Source organism: Cuculus canorus, chromosome 9, assembly GCF_017976375.1.
Source record: "Cuculus canorus isolate bCucCan1 chromosome 9, bCucCan1.pri, whole genome shotgun sequence".
NCBI lineage: Eukaryota > Metazoa > Chordata > Aves > Cuculiformes > Cuculidae > Cuculus > Cuculus canorus.
Window position 1 is genome coordinate 3,398,814 of NC_071409.1, and position 20,392 is coordinate 3,419,205.

Genomic DNA, 20,392 nt, shown 5'->3' on the forward strand with positions numbered 1-20,392 from the left:
CATATGGGAGGTGCTCCAGCCCTCCCACATAGGGGGCTACAAGAATCTGTAGAATTTTGATAACTTTCCTTTAAAGATGCAGCACTGTAGGAATTATACACTTTAGGAGGCACCATTTCTATAACCAAAGGATGTCTTGGCACAGGGAGCTCCCTCATCACCTCATGTTCTATAGAATATAAAGAACCACCCATTGACATCTATATGGTTACTCTGTTCAGGCACTGTTCAAAAACCTAAAACTATCACCCAAGGTGTGCTGCAGATGTTTGTATTTGTCAGAGTTCGTGGGCCGTATTCTAAACTGACCTATATGAAACGTCTTGTTCTTCCCAAGTGCAGCCGTGGGCAGAACATTGATATGAACCAGAGAATAAAATAACATCTCTATTCCACCCTTATTTAGACTCACTTTCTACTGAAAAGATACAGGGATGTAAATAAATTAGCAAACAAGCACAGACTGTAAGTGACCAAACTGATCCATGACCAAACTGATCCATGACCACAGTCATCTGAGGGTCAGGGATCGGTCTGTCATTATAGAGTTAGCTTAAAAAAAAGCACAATCCCACAGTACCTGAACAGAAAAGCAGAACAGGTCCAGCAGCAGGAACAAGGACAAGCCCAGTGACTGCCAGACGTCCACAGCAATGAGGCAGGTCGAAGGACAAACCAGAAAGCCAGCAGGCCAGGCTCAGTGAGACTCAGGAAAGGCAAAGTCCTGTGCTTAAAGCAGCTCCTAAGGCACAGCAGACAGGGCCCAGATGAAGCTTCTCGCACTGAGGCTCTTTCTCAGCAGCCTGATTGAAGGGCACACAGTTGCACTGCATCATAGACTCATAGAATAGTTTGGGTTGGAAGGGACCTTCAAGATCATCCATTTCCAACCCCCCCGCCATGGGAAGGGACACCTCCCACTGGATCAGGCTGCCCACGGCCCATCCAACCTTGAACACCTCCAGGGATGGGGCAGCCGCAACTTGCCAGCAAGGTGAGCAGCCCTGCAGAGAAGGACTTGCGGGTGCTGGTGGATGAGAAGCTCGACATGAGCCGGCAATGTGTGCTTGCAGCCCAGAACCAACCGTATCCTGGGCTGCATCAAAAGTGTGGCCAGCATGTCAAGGGAAGAGATTCTGCCCCTCTATTCCTCTTTTGTGAGACCTCATCTGGAATACTGTGTTCAGTTCTGGAATCCTCAACATAAGGAGATGGAGATGTTGGAACGGGTCCAGAGTAGGCTACAAAGATGATCCAAGGGCTGGAGCACCTCCTGTATAAGGACGGGATGAGAGAGTTGGGGTTGTTCAGCCTGGAGAAGGCTCCAAGGAGACCTTATAGTGACCTTCCAGTGCCTGAAGGCTCTCCAAGAGAGCTGGAGAGGGCTGTTCACAAAGGCTTGGAGTGATAGGACGAGGGGCAATGGGTATAAACTGGAGAGAGGCAGATACAGACTGGACATAAGGAGGAATTTCTTCACCATGAGGGTGGTGAGGCCCTGGCCCAGGTTGCCCAGGGAAGCTGTGGCTGCCCCATCCCTGGAGGTGTTCCAGGCCAGGTTGGCTGGGCCTTGGGCAGCCTGAGCCAGTGGGAGGTGTCCAGGTGTCCCTGTCCATGGCAGGGGGGTTGGAACTGGATGATCTTCACGCTCCCTTCCGCCCCCAACGCTATTATCAGTCTACGATTGTACAGGCCGCGGAGGGTGGGGGGGGCGGGAAGGAGAGGCGGCGCGCGCCACGCTCTGCGCGGGCGGGGCCGGCGCGCCCCGGGGGGGGGGGAGGGGGGGCGGAGTGCGCCGCTGAGGCGATCGCGAATCCGCGCGGCCGAGGCTATCGCGGCGCCCGCTGAGGCGATTGTGGCGGTGTGCGCTGAGGCGGTTGTGGCGGCGCCCGCTGAGGCGCCCATCGCGACGCCCGCTGAGGCGCCCATCGCGACGCCCGCTGAGGCGATCGCGACCGCCGGGCCCGTCGCCGCGCTGCGCTCCCCCGCCAGAGGGCGCGCTGCCCGCTCCCCGCCCCCCCCCCCCCCGGCCGGGCCCCCGCAGCGGGGAGGGCGGCGGCGCATGCGCAGCGCGGTCGTCGGCGATGGCTCCGCAGTGACGGCCGGACCTAACGGTCGCTGTTGACATTGCGGCGCGCGCATCGGGCCGGCCCGCAGCCCCGCGGCGGAGGAGGCGGCGGCGGTGATGCGGCCGCGCTGAGGCCCAGGCCGCCCCCGGCCGCCATGCGGGGCCGCCGCTGAGGCGCGAGGGGGAGGGCGGGCGCGGCCCGGCATGGCGCGCGGCCCCGCGTAGCAGCGCCCAGCCCCGCCGGCAGCGAGGCCCCCGCCGAGGAGGAGGAGCTGACAGGGCCGCCGCGGCCTCCGCGCTGCCGGGCCCCGGGGTGGCCGCGGCCCAAGGTGACACCCGGCCCGGCCCCGGGGCCGCCGCCGCGCCTTCTTCTCTCCGCGGAGCCGGCGGCGTGCGAGCGGCTGCGATGAACCCGGTGAATGCCACTGCTCTCTACGTGTCAGCGAGCCGCCTGGTGCTCAACTACGACCCGGGGGACCCCCAGTCCTTCTCTGAGATTAACAAGCTCCTGCCCTACTTCAGGCAGTCCCTCTCCTGCTGCGTGTGCGGTGAGGATCTTTCTTTTGTTCCCTGCACAATGAGCCCCCCCTCCCCGCCCCAATCCCGGGAAAACCCCTTCCCGACCCCTGGATCCGCCTGGGAAACTCGGCTTGGAGGGGGGAGGAGAGAAAATACCCGCGGGCTTCCGCCGCCTCCTGCGAAATCCGGGTGGAAAAGCGAGAAAAGGGCCGTGTTGAATAGCCAGAAAATACTGCGGTGGTTTTTTTTTTTCTGTCGAGAGAGTGTGTTTTGCTCAACCCGCCCCGCTGCTGTGGTCGCTCTGCTCCCAAAAGGGCACGGCGATTGTTGGAATACCCTGCTCGACGGGGGTGAATTGCCCTAAAATGCTGATGACTAAGAGCAAGCGGGGTAAAAGGTACCCAAAACAGCGCGCAGAGCCAGGGAAATACGGACTTCTGGGAGGAGGGGAGTATTTACTCCCCGAAATGTAAACAATAAAAAGTAATTCGGATGGAAAGCCAGGAATTTTAAGCCCACGGAAACAGTGTTTGGAATATATTTTTCGTGTGTAGCCCTCTAACGATAATTAAAAAAAAAAAAAATATATATATATATATCTATCAAAGAGGCTGCAAGCCTGCGAGGGTTTCGTGCTCCCTCTTCTCAAAACCGAGCATTCCGCGGTGGGTGGGCAAAGGCGGGCGCCCGGAATTTGGGTTTTAGAGCCTGGGAGACGCGGGGAAGGAGCTGCATTCTGCTGTGTTTATGAACCGGGGGCACGTGTCTGTTCCCGGTAGGAAGCTCTGGGATAAGCTGTCAGCCTTTCTTGAACCTTCCTTTGAAGCCGTGGTCGTTGGTGGGAGAGAGCGAGTCCGAGCTGGTAGACCTCTCGGCTGACACTTTTATTAATTCTCCTCTTTCCCCCTGGTAGTTTTAAGCCTTGGCCTTGTGAGCGTTTGTATTTTCCTACGGCGTGGACTACTGTTGGCATGTGTTTATCCTTCCTAATATGTGTGGCCCCCACTAAGATTTAATTGAGTTTCTGGGGTTTATGAAGGTAAATATTTTATTTATTCTCAGGATCAGGCTTTCAGCTGTTGAGGCTGCTATACTCGCGTTGTGTGCTTCCTACCCTGTAGCTATTGGCTCCTCCCACTTAAAGTCTTAGAAGAGAGATCTGTTTGTACTGGGAAAGGGGGAGCCTGTTCCCAGGATCGCTGCGTCGTCATTTCCTGAAGTAATTTGTCGAAGGGTTTTTTTCTCACATAACCCCGATGTTAGTATCAGGGCACCTCTGAGCCTAATCTCTTGCTTATTACTTTAGGCCCTCTTAATTCCAGTCCCAAACTGTGCTTTCTTTCCATAAATCCTTGCTTTTGGTCAGTTATCAGACTGCTTTTGCCTAAAAACATGCTAATATTTCTCTGACTTTTTTTTTTTTTTTTAAATACGATATTTACATCAAGACTGCGTGTTTCCAGCTCCTGTGCCATCCGGCCTCTCCATTTGAAGACTGGTCTTCTGAAATGTGTTCTTTGTTCTCCTTGCCTGGACTTCTTCCCTTCTTGGTCTTTTGCAGTCTGATTTTTTACTATAATGCTGAAATAGCCTCTTTAATTAGCACCTGCTATTCCTGAGCTATTTTCCCTCTCTTCAGCTTTTCTTGCTTGGCTTTTCAGTTGCTCTCAGTTTGGTAGAGTAGACCGTGCCTTTTAGTTTCTCTGTTGACTTGTGCTTCGATGAATATTCCTACTTACAAACTGCTACTCAGTGCTTCCACCTCCCCTCTTCATGCTTCATTTTCTTGAGTTTTAAGTTTACTGCTTTGACTTATTTTTCTGAACTGTGGCTGGCTTTCAGATAACTGCAGCTGCTGTTTGTTTCACGTTTTGTCTCCCAGTGACTCCCTAGCACTATCTCTGTGTCCTGGGTTCCTATTTGTGGCATGTACATTCAGAGGCCTTGGTAAACACCCGCCCCTTCGTGGAGCCCTACAGTAAAATACATTTCTGTCCTGCGGAGTTAGTGCAGTGCCTCTCCTGAGCCTGCAGGCAGTTACTCATGGGAGAGCGGTCCTGCCCAATAGAAAACTGTCCTCTCTGGGCTTGACCAGCAGGCACAAATCCTCCGCTCGGGCTGGTAAAGGCAAATCTACCTTCTTTTTCTTGTTTGCTTTCTGTAGCCCTCCTCTCCTGCTCCTGCCATGGGTGAATATCAGTGCTTCTTCCTCTCTTTGGCCTTCTGACCCTGCTGTGACGTTTTTAAAATGGTTCTTTCATCGTGTGCATGTTAGTGCTAAGAGCTGTTACACCTTCTGCATACTTCAAGTCATGTAAAGCCTATCCAACTGTCAAAACCTTTTCAAATTTAGTGTCTTAAAAGGTAAAGTTTATGTACTGGAGTTAAGATTACTTTGTGAGGATTCATGATCGCAAGAGTCAGTGCTATGACCACCCAAAACTTTACAGCATGTGGGTTTTATATTGAAAAGCTTTTCAGGTGCTCACTTCTTTCTCTGCAGACCATGAGATCCAAATACCTGGGTATAAGTTTGTGTGCAAGGGACTTGGAGCATCTGGTGTTTTCCTTGCATGGATCTTGGTACAACGCATCCTTGACTGTAAATGTTGAAAAATCATGCTTTGTTGCAGAAATGCTGTGTGAATTATCAGTAATGCATAAACCCCCTACGCTCCGGTAAAATCTCAAGAATCGGACTTCTAGGACTTCCCTTGGGAAATTACTCCTCAAATTAGTGCTCCTTATGTTATCAAGCTTTCCTCAGTATTTAACTTCTCTCAGCACATCCTGTAACACTTTGTTATGCTGTAGGTATTAATTCCACAGGCAGGATTCTCCGTTTAATTTTAGAGAATTGTTTTTGGAAGAATTCAGTGGCCATTCCCCATGCTCTATATAGACAACTCTATAAATCAGCTAACGCTGCTGTGCTTTCACTCTTCTCAGTGCACTAGACATGAGCCAACTCATTTTCTTTTGATCCTGTGGCCTTTTAAATAGGCTCGCATAGGGGTGGCAGAAGTTTTTGGCCCCACAGAGGTATGAAATTCTAATTAAAGCTCTGTTTTTAGATTGGAATTGGCACACATGACATTCCATCAGTAGAAAGTCGTAATGTAGATGCTGGATGCCATCGTAGGTCAGCTAATTCTGTTCTGGGTGGGTTGGAAGTCTCTTTCTTACCTGAAGGGCTATAAAGGTGGAATTATGTGGATGGTCTAGCGGTGTGTGTTTCTAGGATTTAAGTGAGATCATGTGATAGTTCCTAGATGGTGCTGTAGGTAATGCATCATCTTTTTACAGGGATGTACGAGACAATGTTTCCTGAAGCTTTTAAAACTTAAAAATAACTGCTCCCAAAGGTGCATTAGGCAGAAGGTACGTGCCTTTGCGTCTTGAGGATGTGAAATCAGAGTGTTGGTTTCTGGACTACAGTGATTATTACTAAATTGCATGTTAATACCGCATTTAATTTGAAAATGGCTTAGTAGGATCTATGCAACAAACTTCTGTGTTTTAAAAGCACTGCCTGTTGAGGTAAAATTCTTCTCAAAAGTGGCTTTATCTGTTTCAGATACCATGTGGTTACTGCAAGTCCTTCAAAGGGCCACTGGGCTTGCCAGCACTAACAGCCTTTTTCTGGAATTCAGTTAAAATGCTTGTAAGAGACTGCCAATCAGATCAGATCAGCTTTTTATCCGAGGAAAACTTCACCCTGGAACCTCCGAAAGATACTTGAAGTGTATTGCTGATGCAGAATGTGAAAAGTGCTTGAGAGGTTGCCTGGCTTCAGGACAACGCTTGATGTTTGGCCAAGGCCTTGGCTGTTGCTTGTGCTGTAGAAATACAGGTTGAGAGTATAGTTCTTGCCTTAAACATGCGGGAGTCTGAGTATGGGGATGTGAGACAACGCGTGGCTTAGGGGAGGCTTAGGGAGATTAGTGGATGGGAGGGAACAAAACCTGATGTGACAGTGTGACTGCTGCCTTATACAACTCACATCAAGTGTTCTGAGGAAGCTCTTGGTCATTTTAGTTAGAGGGTTGGGGGCTAATTGGTAAAGCAGCTTTACAGAAGCAGGTCTCGAGCATGGGGAATGGCCAAAAAATAGAAAAAAACCTGTAGACTTTTTGTTTTCCTGTTTAAAGATCAATGCAGAGATGGTATTGTTTCCATCCTGCTCTCGTGTAAAAGCATGAGCTTATTTTTCAAAAGTTTTATACCATTAATGTAAGTTGAGTCTTAGGGAACTCATTCTGCCAGCTAGATTTGGAATCTCTCCCTAGTTGGTGGCCTGTTGAGTTGTGTAAAATTTTCCATCTTTGTCCTATCTTCTCAGTGTTGTTGGGCCTGCGAAGGCTCCTCCTCTTCCTTCTTGCCCCTTCCTGAGCTAATTCTCCATTGCTTCTGCAGCCCTGACCACTTCTCCCTTGTGCTGGTGCGTGGTGGGACCTCCTCTGGACCCCTTGTCTGTAGCTCTTAGTGGAGTTTATTACTTTAGGCTCTTACTGTGTCATGGGGAAATTGGGAATTAGACCTGTACGGTGTCATTGAACTTCCATGTGAAGATTTCTGTCTGAGGGAAGAAGCACCACAAACAAGTGGAAACAAAAGTGAATGATGGCTCGAGTAAGCAAATTCTTTTTTTTCACTGATGGTACTGAAGCATGTGGCAGTTAGGTGGTGTCCTTTAGAGAAGGGAAGGTTGTTAGGTGACACCTAAGTAGACTGAAACTTCTAGAAAATTCAGTTTCTGATCACAGGGGAAGAAACAAATTTTCACTACTCATAGAACTAATTATATGTGTAGTACTGGATTTTCTGTTTGGGATGTGAGCCATGACTGAGCGAGTTAAGCCTGGATATCAGAATTTTAAAGTGAAAAAGCATCTTTAAGTTTTGTGATGGAAAAATATAGTTTAGAGCTCCTATTCCTTGTCTGTTCTCCCTAGATTAAGAGGAGCGAAAGCTGATTCATGATCCATGCTGCCAGATTAGAGTCACTTTTTATGTTTGAAAAGTGATCTGGATCAGTGCTTTTCTATGGGTATTTTTTCATTGACATTTTCTTCTTTCTTCCATTTTCAATGATGAAAAACACCATCCAGCTATAATATATTGGTATTGTATAAAACATGTTATTTTCCCCTTAAAAATTACATGAATGGTTGCCAGAATGCTTATGAATTTCTGAAAAATGTGCAGAATAACAGCACTCGTGACACAGACACCGGGGAGCATGGGGTACAGGACTGAGTACCTATCCAGTACCTTCTGCTGCAGGTATTCTTTTTCTCCTTGCATTGAGGTAACCAGCACAAGCAGTTATCAATAAAATGTCCACTGGTACCTCTCTGAATACACCAGCTTTTAGCCAAGAACACGTTGGATGGTTTCTCTTCCTCTTAAAACCTCCTTACTTAAGTTCAGTGTTTCCCTTTCCTGTTTTCAAGTCCTGTGTGTGTGACTCCTGGGAGAACTGCTTTTTCAAGGTTGTCTGCATTGTGCTGTCTGTGTTTTGATAACATTAAGTTCTACCAGTTGAATTCAGATTGGCTTCTAAACTAGACATACTCCTGTGTCTTAGAACAAGGCTGCGGAGTAGAAAGAGAAGTAACTGTGGTTTCCATCTGAAGAGCTGGTGGGTGGTGAGCTTCCAAGGAAGGGTGCACAGTGAAGATTGTGCTATGGTCGTTTGACATGATTTGCGATGAGAGTTTGTTTCTCATTGAGGCAGTGGGAGCTGATGGACAGGGTTTAGCGGTCGCCTGAGGATATTGATTAAAGCAATTGCATTTCAGAGTGTTTAGAGAAAAGTTAATGTATTGCTAAGAGGCATCTTTATTGGGACAACTTAGTTGTCTGGGGTTATGGACATAGTCCATTCAAACACAGATTTCTGTGGGTTTGTTTTCCTCTGTTAGGATTTACAGATGAGGCTGGCTAAATACGGAGCAAGCAGTTGCTGGATATTCTGTTGAGGACTGTGAGGCCAGAAAAAATTTTGTTTGCATCTAATATGTAAGTTGAGAAATAATGCACAGCACAGCCCTTTCTGGAGCACCCTGCTTCCCAGACAGTAAAGGTTTCCCTGCTCTTAGGGAGGAATTCGCTTTGAGGTCCTTCGATGACGTCATTTGTTATTCTCTGTCTCCTGAGCCTGGCAGTCACAGCACAGGGCCTGCTGCCTCCCCAGCAGGCTTGAAGAGCACACTTTACTTCAAGGCTGCACAGTTAGTCCTTGTAGGGCATTTTTGTTTGGTGGGGAAAAAGCAGCTTTTAGTACCTTTTTGTTTGCTTGGAGAATGCGATCAACCGGATCTCTAACTTTCAGAACAAGTTTTAACCCTTACAAGTGTTCATGGTGCATAGAAACATGTTAAATTAATCTTATACCCATCAGAGACATGTTAACTTTGCCATTTAAAACCTCATAAAATACAGCAAGCTTGGCTTTTGGAAGACATTATTACATGAACATTTTATGTTGGGTGATGAAAAAGATGAATTTATCGATCTTTATAAAGCCTGTTCATTACCAAGTTTGAACCTTGCCACCTAGTTTGTTAAAAATACATTTAGAATTTTTCCAGTCAGTGATTTTGTGAACGTGGAGATTTTTGAACAGAAATGTAGCTTTGACTTGGTAAAATCGGTTCTGTTGGGTTTTATGCAGTAGGTAGATTCAGAGAACAAAGCAGCCCCTTCCACAGTAAAATGCAGTTTGTTGTCACGTTTCTGGTTTTGTTTTTTTTTTAATTTAGCTACTAAAGGGGTCGAGTGTTTTTCTCCAGATCCACAGAAAAATAGTCTTAATTGTATTCTTACCATGGTTAATTGGGGTTCTCATGGTGTTTAGACAAATATAGTGCAGGGTTCATTTATTCCAGAGAGTTCTACAATCATTAATTCTTTAGCCACCACCATCCTTCTATTGGAGCAACAATTTCTGCAGCTAATGTTTCGGTGTTGTTTATTGATGGGGGAGACTCAGAAATATTCAGCAGAATGTTTTCTCTGATAAAATTTTGAAATAAGGTGATTTTTGTTAATGCTTTTTTTGTGTGCGTCCAATGTTTCCATTACACCTGATGGGGAATCTGTCACTGCTTGTGAATATCATTGGACAAATTCTAGTGGCACTGTTGTAATTGTGATGGTCCAAGAGCACCATGGTATTTTCAGGAAGAAATCCTATCATTTAGTCACAAGCAAATAAACTCTTACTGTTCCAGAGTTGAAAAAGAGTTGTGCTCAGAGTCTTGGGCACTTTTTTCTATTTCTGGCTTTTGGTTGAATAAAACTATTTCTATGTATGACACCTTGTCTCACAGGAAACATTCAAGGATAAGCACATTTTTAGTGTTGTCATTGTGAACAACTCTTACTCTCTTACTTACAGTCAGTGCTTCATAGACCTAGGTTAACATGTTGTGCTAGCAATATTGCTGGTGTGTCTTGTGCCTTTGTGCCTCCCAGCTAGCAGCATGGTGGCTGCTGATGCCAGTGTGGTTTCTGAATGCTGTCCAGTGCTGGGTGGTCAGTGGGTTTCTCTGTGATGACAGAAGTTGCCCAACATTTTCCAACTGGGGCATTTTTTCAGGGCAGGGGTGAGCCAAATGCCTATCTAGTGAGACTCTTGGCCTCAGTGCGGTATTTGTGATGGTCTTCAGGCTGGGCTGGAGACCTTTCGCTGCTGTCCTGCCCTTGGCAGCTGCCCTGTGCACTAACCTCCCGAGGTTTCTGTGGTTTTGAGTGTGTCTGGTTCTTCTCTAGTAAATATCCAGGTCTCACACCCATATGCAACAGCTCTTATGCGCTTGTTTTATTTTCCCACTGACGGTTAACAGACCTTTCCACTCTATCATATGTCCATCTGTTCTCAAATAGATTTGCGAAGAGAGATTGTAGGGGGTTGTCAAACTCTGAAAATGCTACTGCTTTTATGATGGTGTATTTCTTTTCCATGTTTTGCTTTGCAGTCTCATTGATGTACTTATTCCTTAGTCGGATCTGGCCAATAACTCCTTAGATGAAGGGATGCTGTGTGGGGCTGGAGGAGGGAGCAGCGCCGGGAAGGGGGGAAAACAAGCCTTTTCCTTTCGGAGGTGGCTTCAGCGGAAGCGCTCGAGCTGCAGGTGGATGGGCAGCTGAATTTCAAACAGCCTTTCCTGTGTCATGTGTTAGAGCTAGCTCCTGTCCTTCAGGAGGTGTTTAACTCTGAAGCGTGTGTAGCAGTGTGTTAGAGCTTACTGCCCCTAGCTAGTTGTTTTAGTAGAAACAATCGGATCACATTAAGTCCAGAAAAGAAAATGCAGGAAGATTAGCAGTCCACCTGCTCAATCCCCAGCTCCTAGTTATTACTTTGAGGTGCTTGTCATGTATTCATTTCAAGTACGTGTGCCTTGGCAGACTGATTATAGCTTCCTGGTTTTAAAACTTTCTGGATTTAATGGAGCTATGGAGTTTCTGTCTGACTAACCCAGAGTCCAGAGAGGCTTTTTGTAATACTCGGTTTAAAAATGCCACCCTGGCCATTGTTTGATGCCAAGAGATGGGTGAGTTCTCCTCTTTCCTCCCTTGCAGATGCGGCTCCTGCACCGTGCAGCCAATAGGGCGCTCCAGCGACTGGAGGAGAGGGCTGGGCTGCTGTGCTTCATGCTTGCCTACTGCAGGCTATAACCCGAGGCTGACTTCTGGTGATGCCAGCACACTTTTGGCAGACAAATTTTGGAGGTTGACCCCGGTGATGCAGTTATTTATAGTGAGAACAAAATTTGACCCCATATTTTTTTCTAGTGTACTTCATCAGATTAAGATTTAATAGTTCCGTCATTCTTCAAGTTGTTAAAAATGGTGATATATGAAGTACCAGCAGGCTTTTCCAAGGGCAGTGGTTTCTGGTGTTCAGCACATTTTCCAGAGCATTACATTTCTGCCTTTGCCAGATGAGAACGGGAGGGGGTGACCTGTTCAGGTTTATCTTCTCAGGGAGTGGCACCCATGCTGAGCAAGTTTGCGGGACACAGACACCTAACAATTGCTTTGATTTCCAATTCTCCTCCCTTTGGTCTCTGAGACGAAGTTTGCAGATGCTTCCCCACTTCCTGCAGCTGTGAAGTAATACTGGTTAAGGAACACAATAGGAAGTACTCCTTGTGGTTGAAACGACCTCCCACCTGGTAGCAGTCTTTCCAGGACTGCTGTGGCATTTTGTAAATAATACATTAAAAGTATTTCCTCTGTGTATGCAGCTCATTAACTGTCAGTGCTTCTATTAGTGGAGTTGTTTAGTAAACTTTTCTGAAAGTAGGAGAGTGAAGAACTGATGTTGTTTCAGGAAAGTCTCTTGTTGGAGGCTTTGTAAGAACGTGATTTTGCTTTTGGTGTATTAATAGAGCCCTTGCAAAAGAGAGTGAGGAAAAAGGAGGCAAAGTTTAGTCACAGCATGCTATTTAGGGCAGTAAAAATGGACTGCATTGAGTAATTGTGGAAGGATCTTACACGGATGGATGACTGCGCAATAAAATGACAAATTAAATGTAGCTTAGATAAATATGAAATGATAAACATGGAAAAATATTGACTTCTTGGAGCCTGCCATTTTTATATCTTGCAGATCTATATACCTTTGTGAATTTATAGAAGATGGTAGCACTGATGGCTACCAGCCAAAGGAGAGGTCTCTGTCTTGCAGCAGAAATGGCCACATTAGCTCAGTACTGAGTATCCATCAAAAAAGGCAAAGCAAGCACTAACAGCCAGGGCTGGAGTACAGACTGAAGTGGGAACTTCATTATAGCACTGCATAAAACTGTGGTTCTCCTGTATCTTACAGTGTTGCAGTTGTGGTCCCCCATCTCAAAGAAGAGCCCTGGAGGTAGGAGAAAGGTGATCTAACAGAAGGAGCAACTTCTGTGCAGTCTGGAAAGAGACAGCTCAGAGGGTTATGTGGTCAATGTCTAAAACCGCGATTAGTGTGGAAGAGAGGGACAAGAATTGACTTGTGCTTCATCCAGCACGAGCAGCAGAGATTGTCAGGTGAAACTACTGAGAGTAATGTTCAAACCAGAAGGGTCCTTCCCAGCACAATGGGCAGTTGACCAGGGAACTTATCGGAGCCTCTCCTGACTGATTACATCCTAAATAGTTGAAGAGATGATGCAAGCCAAAGGAGAGACTCTGAGGGATACCCAGCACATGGAAACCCATCTCCCCTGAGAAGTATCTCAGCTAATAACCGTTAAGATGCAGCCAGGTACTAAGAGCTTGCTTGCCTCGTTCTTGCTCTCTGCTCTGGGCACCTGCTTTTGGCCACTAGTGAGATGGCTGCCAGGCCAGATGGATCTGCAGTCTAACTCAGCATGCGCTAGGTGACATCTTTGAATTCCTCCAGGCTTTATTTTGTTGCTGGAGTTCATAACCCTAATCCAGGAAAGTTTGGTAATTAACAGCATCAAATGACTGTTAGGCCTCGGGAGCCTGTACGGTCCAACAGTTTGGAATGTCCCAGAGCTGGTTGCCTCCAGGTCCTGGGTCGCAGGTTGGGTGTTGTCTCTGGACGGTGTTGCTGACTTCATACCATTCCCCAGATATTAAAAGTAATGAAATTTAACTTTCTGTGAATTAGCATCTCATGGTTGGCTCTTTAGCTTAACAGTACTAGAGCTGAAGAGTGATAGGTGCCGCAGGATCCGTATGAGAAAGGAACCTTGAAGAATGAATATTCAATGAGATATGAGCTCAAGCTGAAAATATTCCCACAGCTCAGGCATTCCTAGGGTCTCTCCTGTGTAGGTTGCCTGGCATTCACTGAGGGTAGAACTCGCTCTGTTCTTCCCTTCACTGAGAGCATGTGAGGGGTTTTCTCTTGTCTGCCCGTCTGTTATTTTTCCCCAAAGCTTCTGGAAATGTAAATTTTTCAGTATCCTCTTGTAGCATTCATACCCATCCAACAGTTTCAGCCAAATTTATTTTAGGAGAAATAAAATGCACAGTTGGTGATGAGTTTTTTTTTAATCAACAGTTAAATTGGTATACCCTTTTTTTGGTTCCATCTCTGAAGTATTTTAGTCCTTCATGATCTGTAAAGCATTGATCATCGTATGTAATCACCAAAACCAGCAAAACGAGGGTAAAGACAAACCCAGGAGCTCACCCGACTGCTTGGTTTCACCGGTTATTTATAGTGAGAACAAAATTTGACCTCATATTGAATGCTGGTGGCCTCTGGTTCTGGGAGCACTGTGGAGGTGTGCAGTTGCACGATGGCTCCTGAGGTCTCAAAGCATGATATGAAGGAGTCTCGGGTGGGTTTGCCTCCTGTGTGGGGCAGGGCACAGCTTTCTGCCTGTCCTGTTGGGAAGACTCAGGATCCAGGAGGGACAGACAGCTGTTGGTGAAGTTGAATTTTTACAGGTGGTTGGAACCGTGAGAAGTGTGGAGGGTTCAGTTGGAAGGTGTGGGACATGCTGACAAAGGCTGCAGAGCAAGGGATGCATTCCATAGTTTTAAGTGCAGCCAAGGGTTGGGAGAGTTTCGCCCTGCTACCCGACGGTTTGGATTCTTGACTAAGGTAATACAGGGTGGAAAACTTGGGGGGTTACTCCTTAGCTGAGAACTTGCTCCACTCTATTAGGTCCAGCGTGTTATATTCCTCCAAAGTGCTGTCACGAGAATTGGGTATGAAAGGGCCATGTGGTGAAAATTTCCTTGGCAAGTGAGTGAGGAGAGAAAATATCTTGGATATGTTTTTTAATCTCAGTCTGTTTAATGTGTGCACTTTGCTGTCTCTTCCCAAATGGTTTATGTTTGTTCATTTGTTCTTAGCAGCATGTTTTTACTGTGGAAAATCTGGGTGAGAATCCACTGATGGTTGTAACTCGCCAAACAAAGGCTCCTTCTGAGGAGAGGGCTATGCTTGAAGCTGAGGATCTCCTGCCCAGAAAGGGGGGAACCTGTTGCTGTAGGTGACTACAGATGCTCTGAAAGGGAATTTCAATGTTCAAATATCCTTTTGGCCTGGAGCGGGCTAGAAATAGCAAAGCAATCCCAGCATTGTCTGGGTCAAGTCACTACCTGAGTCATTTCTGTGCAGAACTGCAGTTATCTCTGTTCTTTCTTACTTTATCCTTATGTGTTATTTGATTTGCTCTTAAGGAAAACCAGAAACACTCTCCCAGGCTTTTACTGTTTCAGGGATCTGGGTGTCAGAACTGGGTGCCTGCAGGTGTGGTGATCCCTCAGCAAGTGATTTTTATTGGCTTTTTATTCTTCACCGTAAGACCTCGGAGAAATCCTTTCTTCTGGTTTCATCGCTTCTACCCAGGACAGGAGCTGCTGTTGGCACTTCAAGTATTTAGGCGTCCTGGCTATGGCAGTGCCACTGTTTGAAGCATTATTTCAGCAATAGGTGTCTGGGAATTGGAAAACTGAAAGCCACTACTCCCCAGGATGTGTCAGTAGTCGCCTTGTCACACCTTCTGGTTTGGCACAGGAGCAATCTGTTAGAAAGCAATACAGCGTGGGGTTGTTTGGGGTTTATACACAGAGATTACACGGTGGTTTATTCAGTGTTTATAGGAATTCATGGGATTCATTTAACTGGTTTTGTTACTTGCAAAGTTAAAAACTGTGTGGTAGTGACGGCACTGACTGTCACAAAGCCAGGCTCTATTTTCAGTCCCAGCTAAATGGAAAGTAAAACCAAGTCATCTGTGTGGTCTTTCCTTTTGGAGTTGCTGTTGCATCATTTTTCCGCTCCAGTCGGAGCCTCCTTCTGCTCCGTTGCTGTTTGTTTTCACTGATGTCATTAACATCTCTGCAATAGCTCTTTATGGGACTTTGGGTAAATTCTTAGAAACCTTGTGTATTTGGTGAGTTCAATGGAAGGAGCTGCTGAAGGGGACACGGGATTGGCAGTGGGTTAGTCGAGGGTGTATTAATGGCTGCAGCAGTACAATAAATCATGGCTTGATGGTTTTCTTCTAATTTTTGTCTTTAATTTAATGTTGGTTTAAAACCAGCTAGGGCAGCTGTGAGAATTTTCACAGGCTGTTGCCTGTGACTTGCTGAACTTCAGGCTATTTGTTTCGATAGTGCCAAAACCCATCCCCCACTATCCTGGAATGCTTCTACGAGTCCTTCATCTTTCTCTTTCTTCTTTCCTTAGGAAACTTGCTACAAGACCCTATTGCTCCTACCAACTCCACGTGTCAGCATTATGTCTGCAAAACTTGTAAAGGTAAGAAGATGATGATGAAACCATCATGTAGCTGGTGCAAGGACTACGAACAGTTTGAGGAGAACAAGCAGCTGAGCATCTTGGTGAACTGCTACAAGAAACTCTGCGAATACATAACGCAGACCCCGCTGGCACGAGATATCATCCAGGCGGTTGATTGCTCTGCAGATCTCTTGGCTTTGCTCAAAGATGGATCACCACTCCATGATGAGACAGAAAAATCTTCCGACGCAGCCTTGGCTTTGTGTTTGACACATTCCCCAGTACCTTCAACCTCGGAACTCACGGCTGATCCTCCAGCTACTTTTACGTCAATACCTGAAAGCACACACAGCATTGATATTAGAGGTTCTGTTATCAATGGGTTGCCCAATTGTAATGGGCTTTCGGTAGATAAATTGGGGGTGAATATTCCTTCTCCTGAACAGGCAAACACGATTGATGTCTGTAGTACCGGGGAATACATAAAAACTGAGGACATCTCCGGCAGCCTGCAGCCTGTGTGCGACCCCGTCTCTACGAGTGACCTGTGCACCACAGGCATCGACATCTGCAGCTTCAGTGAGGACATAAAGCCAGGCGGCTCACTCCTCCTCAGCGTGGAGGAAGTTCTTCGGAGCCTGGAGACTGTCTCCAATACTGAAGTCTGTGATTCTAATTTGCAGCCGAGCCTGGAAGCAAACATGACTAACGGTCCTTTCCTGCAGCTTTCTCCCCCACCTCTTAGCCATAACATTTTCATGTCCACAGATGCTTCTCCACACGGAATCTCGTGTACAGCGGCAACACCTAAGGTAGTTAAGTTAAATAGAAAGCGATCTCGGTCAGAAAGCGACAGCGAAAAGGTGCAACCTCTACCCATTTCCAGCATCATCTGTGGCCCAACACTGGGCGCATCAGCTCCAGTAACAGTGAAGCAGGAAAACAAAATGTCTTTGCAGCCTATTGCAACGGTGCCCAACGGAGGCACCACTCCCAAAATAAGTAAAACTGTGCTCCTGTCTAACAAAAGCATGAAAAAGAATTTAGAACATGCCCCTAAGAAATCTCACCCAAAAGCCAAACCCGGGGTGCTGAAAACAAAAGACAAAGCGAAGGAGAAAGTTCCTAGCAGTAACGTTATGCCGGGAAGCCCAACAAAAACTGTGTATAAAAAGCCACAAGAAAAGAAAGGGTGCAAATGTGGTCGTGCCACCCAAAATCCAAGTGTTCTTACATGCCGTGGCCAACGCTGCCCTTGCTACTCGAACCGCAAAGCCTGCCTTGACTGCATATGCCGTGGCTGCCAAAACTCGTACATGGCTAACGGGGAGAAGAAGCTGGAGGCGTTTGCAGTGCCAGAAAAGGCCTTGGAGCAGACTCGGCTTACTTTGGGCATTAATGTGACAAGCATTGCGGTGCGCAATGCCAGCACAAGCACCAGTGTAATCAATGTGACAGGGTCACCAGTAACGACGTTTTTAGCTGCCAGTACACACGACGATAAAAGTTTGGATGAAGCTATAGACATGAGATATGACTGTTGACTCTCTCTTTTCCCTGCCCTCCGTAGGGGAACTGCTACAGTTTTACGGCAGCTATGGTTCTGTTTAACTTGCTGGAGCTCCTGCGTTTAGATCACTTGTATCAAGTGTTTTTCATTGCTATGTTCTGTGTATTAGTGTCTGGGAAATAGTTGCAGATAATGGAGGAGTTACCCTAAAACTGTTCTTAGTTCTTACAGCACCTCATAGTTTTGAGATCGATTGCTGATGTAAATGATTTATCACAAGATCTTTGGCAAGGAATATATTAACCTCATTGTACCTGGTCATGCTTTGTGCTCAGTCAAAGCTTCTGCTTCAAAGTGGTATCCAGTTAGTCCATCGGAACTGTGTTAGAGCACAGCATAGTGAAGTAATTGCCCATTAGTTACAGCCAGGGTGACTAGAAAATCCCCTGGCGTTCCTGTAGGGAACGCGGCGTGGAGCTGGGGAATGCCATCTGAAAAGGGAGGTAATTTCCCAGTGTGTGTCCCAGATGATCGCCCATACCGACTGTATGGGACAGTTTAAAAAGGAGGAGTAATACATTGAGAAAGCCAGCAGCCCACACAGAGCTTGACCTTCAGCCAAGGGCAGGAGGATCAGTGCTTGACCATCACCCTGCTGCCTGCGATGCACCGGCCTGTTCACAACATCATCTGTTGTTCCTTGACAGTCCCACCAGTCATTCCTCCTCTGTTCTGCCCTCTGTGCCAGCTCTGTCTGTTTGATGTGTTATGGACAGTTGGCTGAGGCAAGAAAATGACTTGTACACCAAGAAGGCTGGAGCTTGATAGGCTCTGTTCTCCCCTTTTCTCCTCACCCCCCTTCTTTTTTGAAGCTCCTGCTGGTTTTTCTGCTGTTGCTTCTAGAAGAGAGAGGGGATTTTGTGGGTCACAGAGAGACTGTGGCCGATTCCTGCCCCTCCGCTGCCAGTTGGTGCCTGGGGTAGATGGAGCCTTCCACAGCAGCTGGGCTGGGTGGGTTTGATGAGGTTTGTCCCACAGCAGAGCTGGGACCCGTCCCCTCGACGGTGGTCACTCAGCTGAGGCAGAGGGTTCGGTTGCGATAAAGTCAAAGGTTTTGGATGTCTGTTAGACAGAACCAGCTGTATCGCCCACTTCCAGAATCCATCCTGTTCCCCTCCGGTCTGTTGGGAGCGGCTTTCGAAGGTCTGTGCTTGTCAGCCTGGGCTGAAAGGGCAGCAAATGAACTAACGCAGAGCTGCAAAGAGTTGAGCCCAGACCGCATTCAGTGGAGCGCACCTCTGTGGAACTGGGCCTGATGCACAAATGCCTCATTTTGGTGTAGTCCCTGAACTCCTCTGCCTGCACTCCCGTTTAGGCTCGTGTTTAAGGCTTCGCTGGCACCAGAGAAAGTCAGGTTCCTTTGTGAAAGCAGAAGCCTCTCCCCTTTGAGTGATGCAGCACGATTAAGCATGGGCTGACTGCAACACAAACCATTGCCTCCTCATGTGCAAGGCAGCTCCTGCCTCAGCATGTAGGTGAATTTTTGAGTTGCTTCACCGCTTCCATCTCCCCTTTTCCTCGTCCCAGGAACCCTGCAGCACGCTCTGACCCAGCGTTAGGTGTGTTTTGATTTGGCACAAAGCATGTACAATGATGGTTCCTCACCTAAGAAATAAGCAACCCCCTTGGACACAAATGACACCTCCTTTGTTTGTAGTGTACCATGGTGTCATCTCCTGTGAACGTGGTCAGATCTCTCTGTTGGTTTTGGTTTGTTTCTCCCCCCGTCTTTTCTGTGGGGTGGGTAGGGTGGGGGGTTAAAGCCATAGGAAGAAAAATGTGATGTACGTGTCCAGTCTGTACTTTTTTGTTTTTGTTTTGCAAGAAGAGTTGAAAAATATTTTTGATAATGAGTAAATGGTGGAAAATGCTTCTTAGTATTCTTGTCTTTATTTGCCAATCCAAGTACCCACGATCTGTGTTTTTTAGCCCTCATGAGATTTAACGATGTCCTATTAAAATGTATTTAGTTAAACTTGTATGTGATCTTTGTGTTGACCCAAAGGGATCCTACCATTGCCCGATGTGGTGGTTTGATCGTGACCTTCTGATGTAAATCTGTTCTAGTCCATTGCGTGTACGCCGAGCAGCCAACCCCGGCTCTGGTTTAAGGGGAGGGAACTGCACAGCATGGGTTGTTTCGGAATGCTTTTTCGGAGCTGTTAAGTTTTGCCGAGATTGTTGCTGGTACATTGATTAGGACTTGGATTAAATGGAATACGCAGTACCTTGGCTCCAGAAATGTGGGAGTACTTGGAATCTTTACTATCTCACTGCTGCATTAAACACGGTACCAACAGCTGGAGATTCGGGCCAAGCGTGCTTTGGAACCGCCGACAGGAGAGCCCTGATCGTTGATGTAAACTGCAAACGGTAGATTCAGGTTGTTCCTAAGAACATTTTCTTTTATGCTGCCACCTTCTTGAAATGTCTATTAAAATTCAAATTGATTTAATAAATGTTAGTTTTTTCTAATTGTATTTTGCACCTGCTGAGGGCACCAGCATGGCATCTGTTGAACTTATTGTCTAAACACCCTTAGTCCATCGCTGACTAATTCTGTAATTGGTTAAATTAGGCTTGGCTTGGTTTGGTTTTCTTAACCTCCTGGCCACTTGTTTCCAAATAAGCTGAGCAACAGAAAGGATCGTAACAGTGCTGGAAAAACTGCCGCGGCTCCAGCTTGGAAAACGTTCCTTTCCACTGGACAGCAGTAGGAGCAGCGAACACTGTTCTGGGGCCTCGTCTCAGAGTTGGGTGAAAACATCCCGCAGCCCACGGCAAGGACTTGCTCCCTGCTGGCTGCGTGCAGGGAAGCGCCACAGAATCCCAGCGGCCGAGCAGCTGCAAGGAAGGTTTTAGCTCTTTAGCTCCAGCTTAGTCCTGGCTGGGCTTGCGGGAGTTCCCTGTGTACCATCACCTTCCTGCGTGCTGGGGATTCAGGGAACTGTTCTCGGTGTTAGCGTAGAGGAATCTGCTTGGAGATTTCTTTTGATATTGGAAAGGT

General features: G+C 46.9%; 1 protein-coding gene across 1 annotated transcript; it reads left to right on the forward strand.

Moving 5' to 3' along the window:
* Nucleotides 1-2,198: 2,198 nt before the first annotated feature.
* On the forward strand, nucleotides 2,199-19,822 carry MSL2 (MSL complex subunit 2). Its single transcript, XM_009568952.2, has 2 exons — nucleotides 2,199-2,616; nucleotides 15,762-19,822. Exons 1-2 carry the CDS (start codon nucleotides 2,475-2,477, stop codon nucleotides 17,357-17,359), a joined length of 1,740 nt encoding a protein of 579 aa, XP_009567247.1. The 5' UTR covers nucleotides 2,199-2,474; the 3' UTR covers nucleotides 17,360-19,822.
* The last annotated feature ends 570 nt before the right edge of the window (nucleotides 19,823-20,392 follow it).

Bases quoted from the DNA above. Each gene is read 5' to 3' on its own strand.
- MSL2 (XM_009568952.2), top strand. From the start codon at position 2,475: ATGAACCCGGTGAATGCCACTGCTCTCTACGTGTCAGCGAGCCGCCTG. The intron at 2,617-15,761 runs GTGAGGATCTTT...TTCTTTCCTTAG, and splicing joins CCTCTCCTGCTGCGTGTGCG to GAAACTTGCTACAAGACCCT.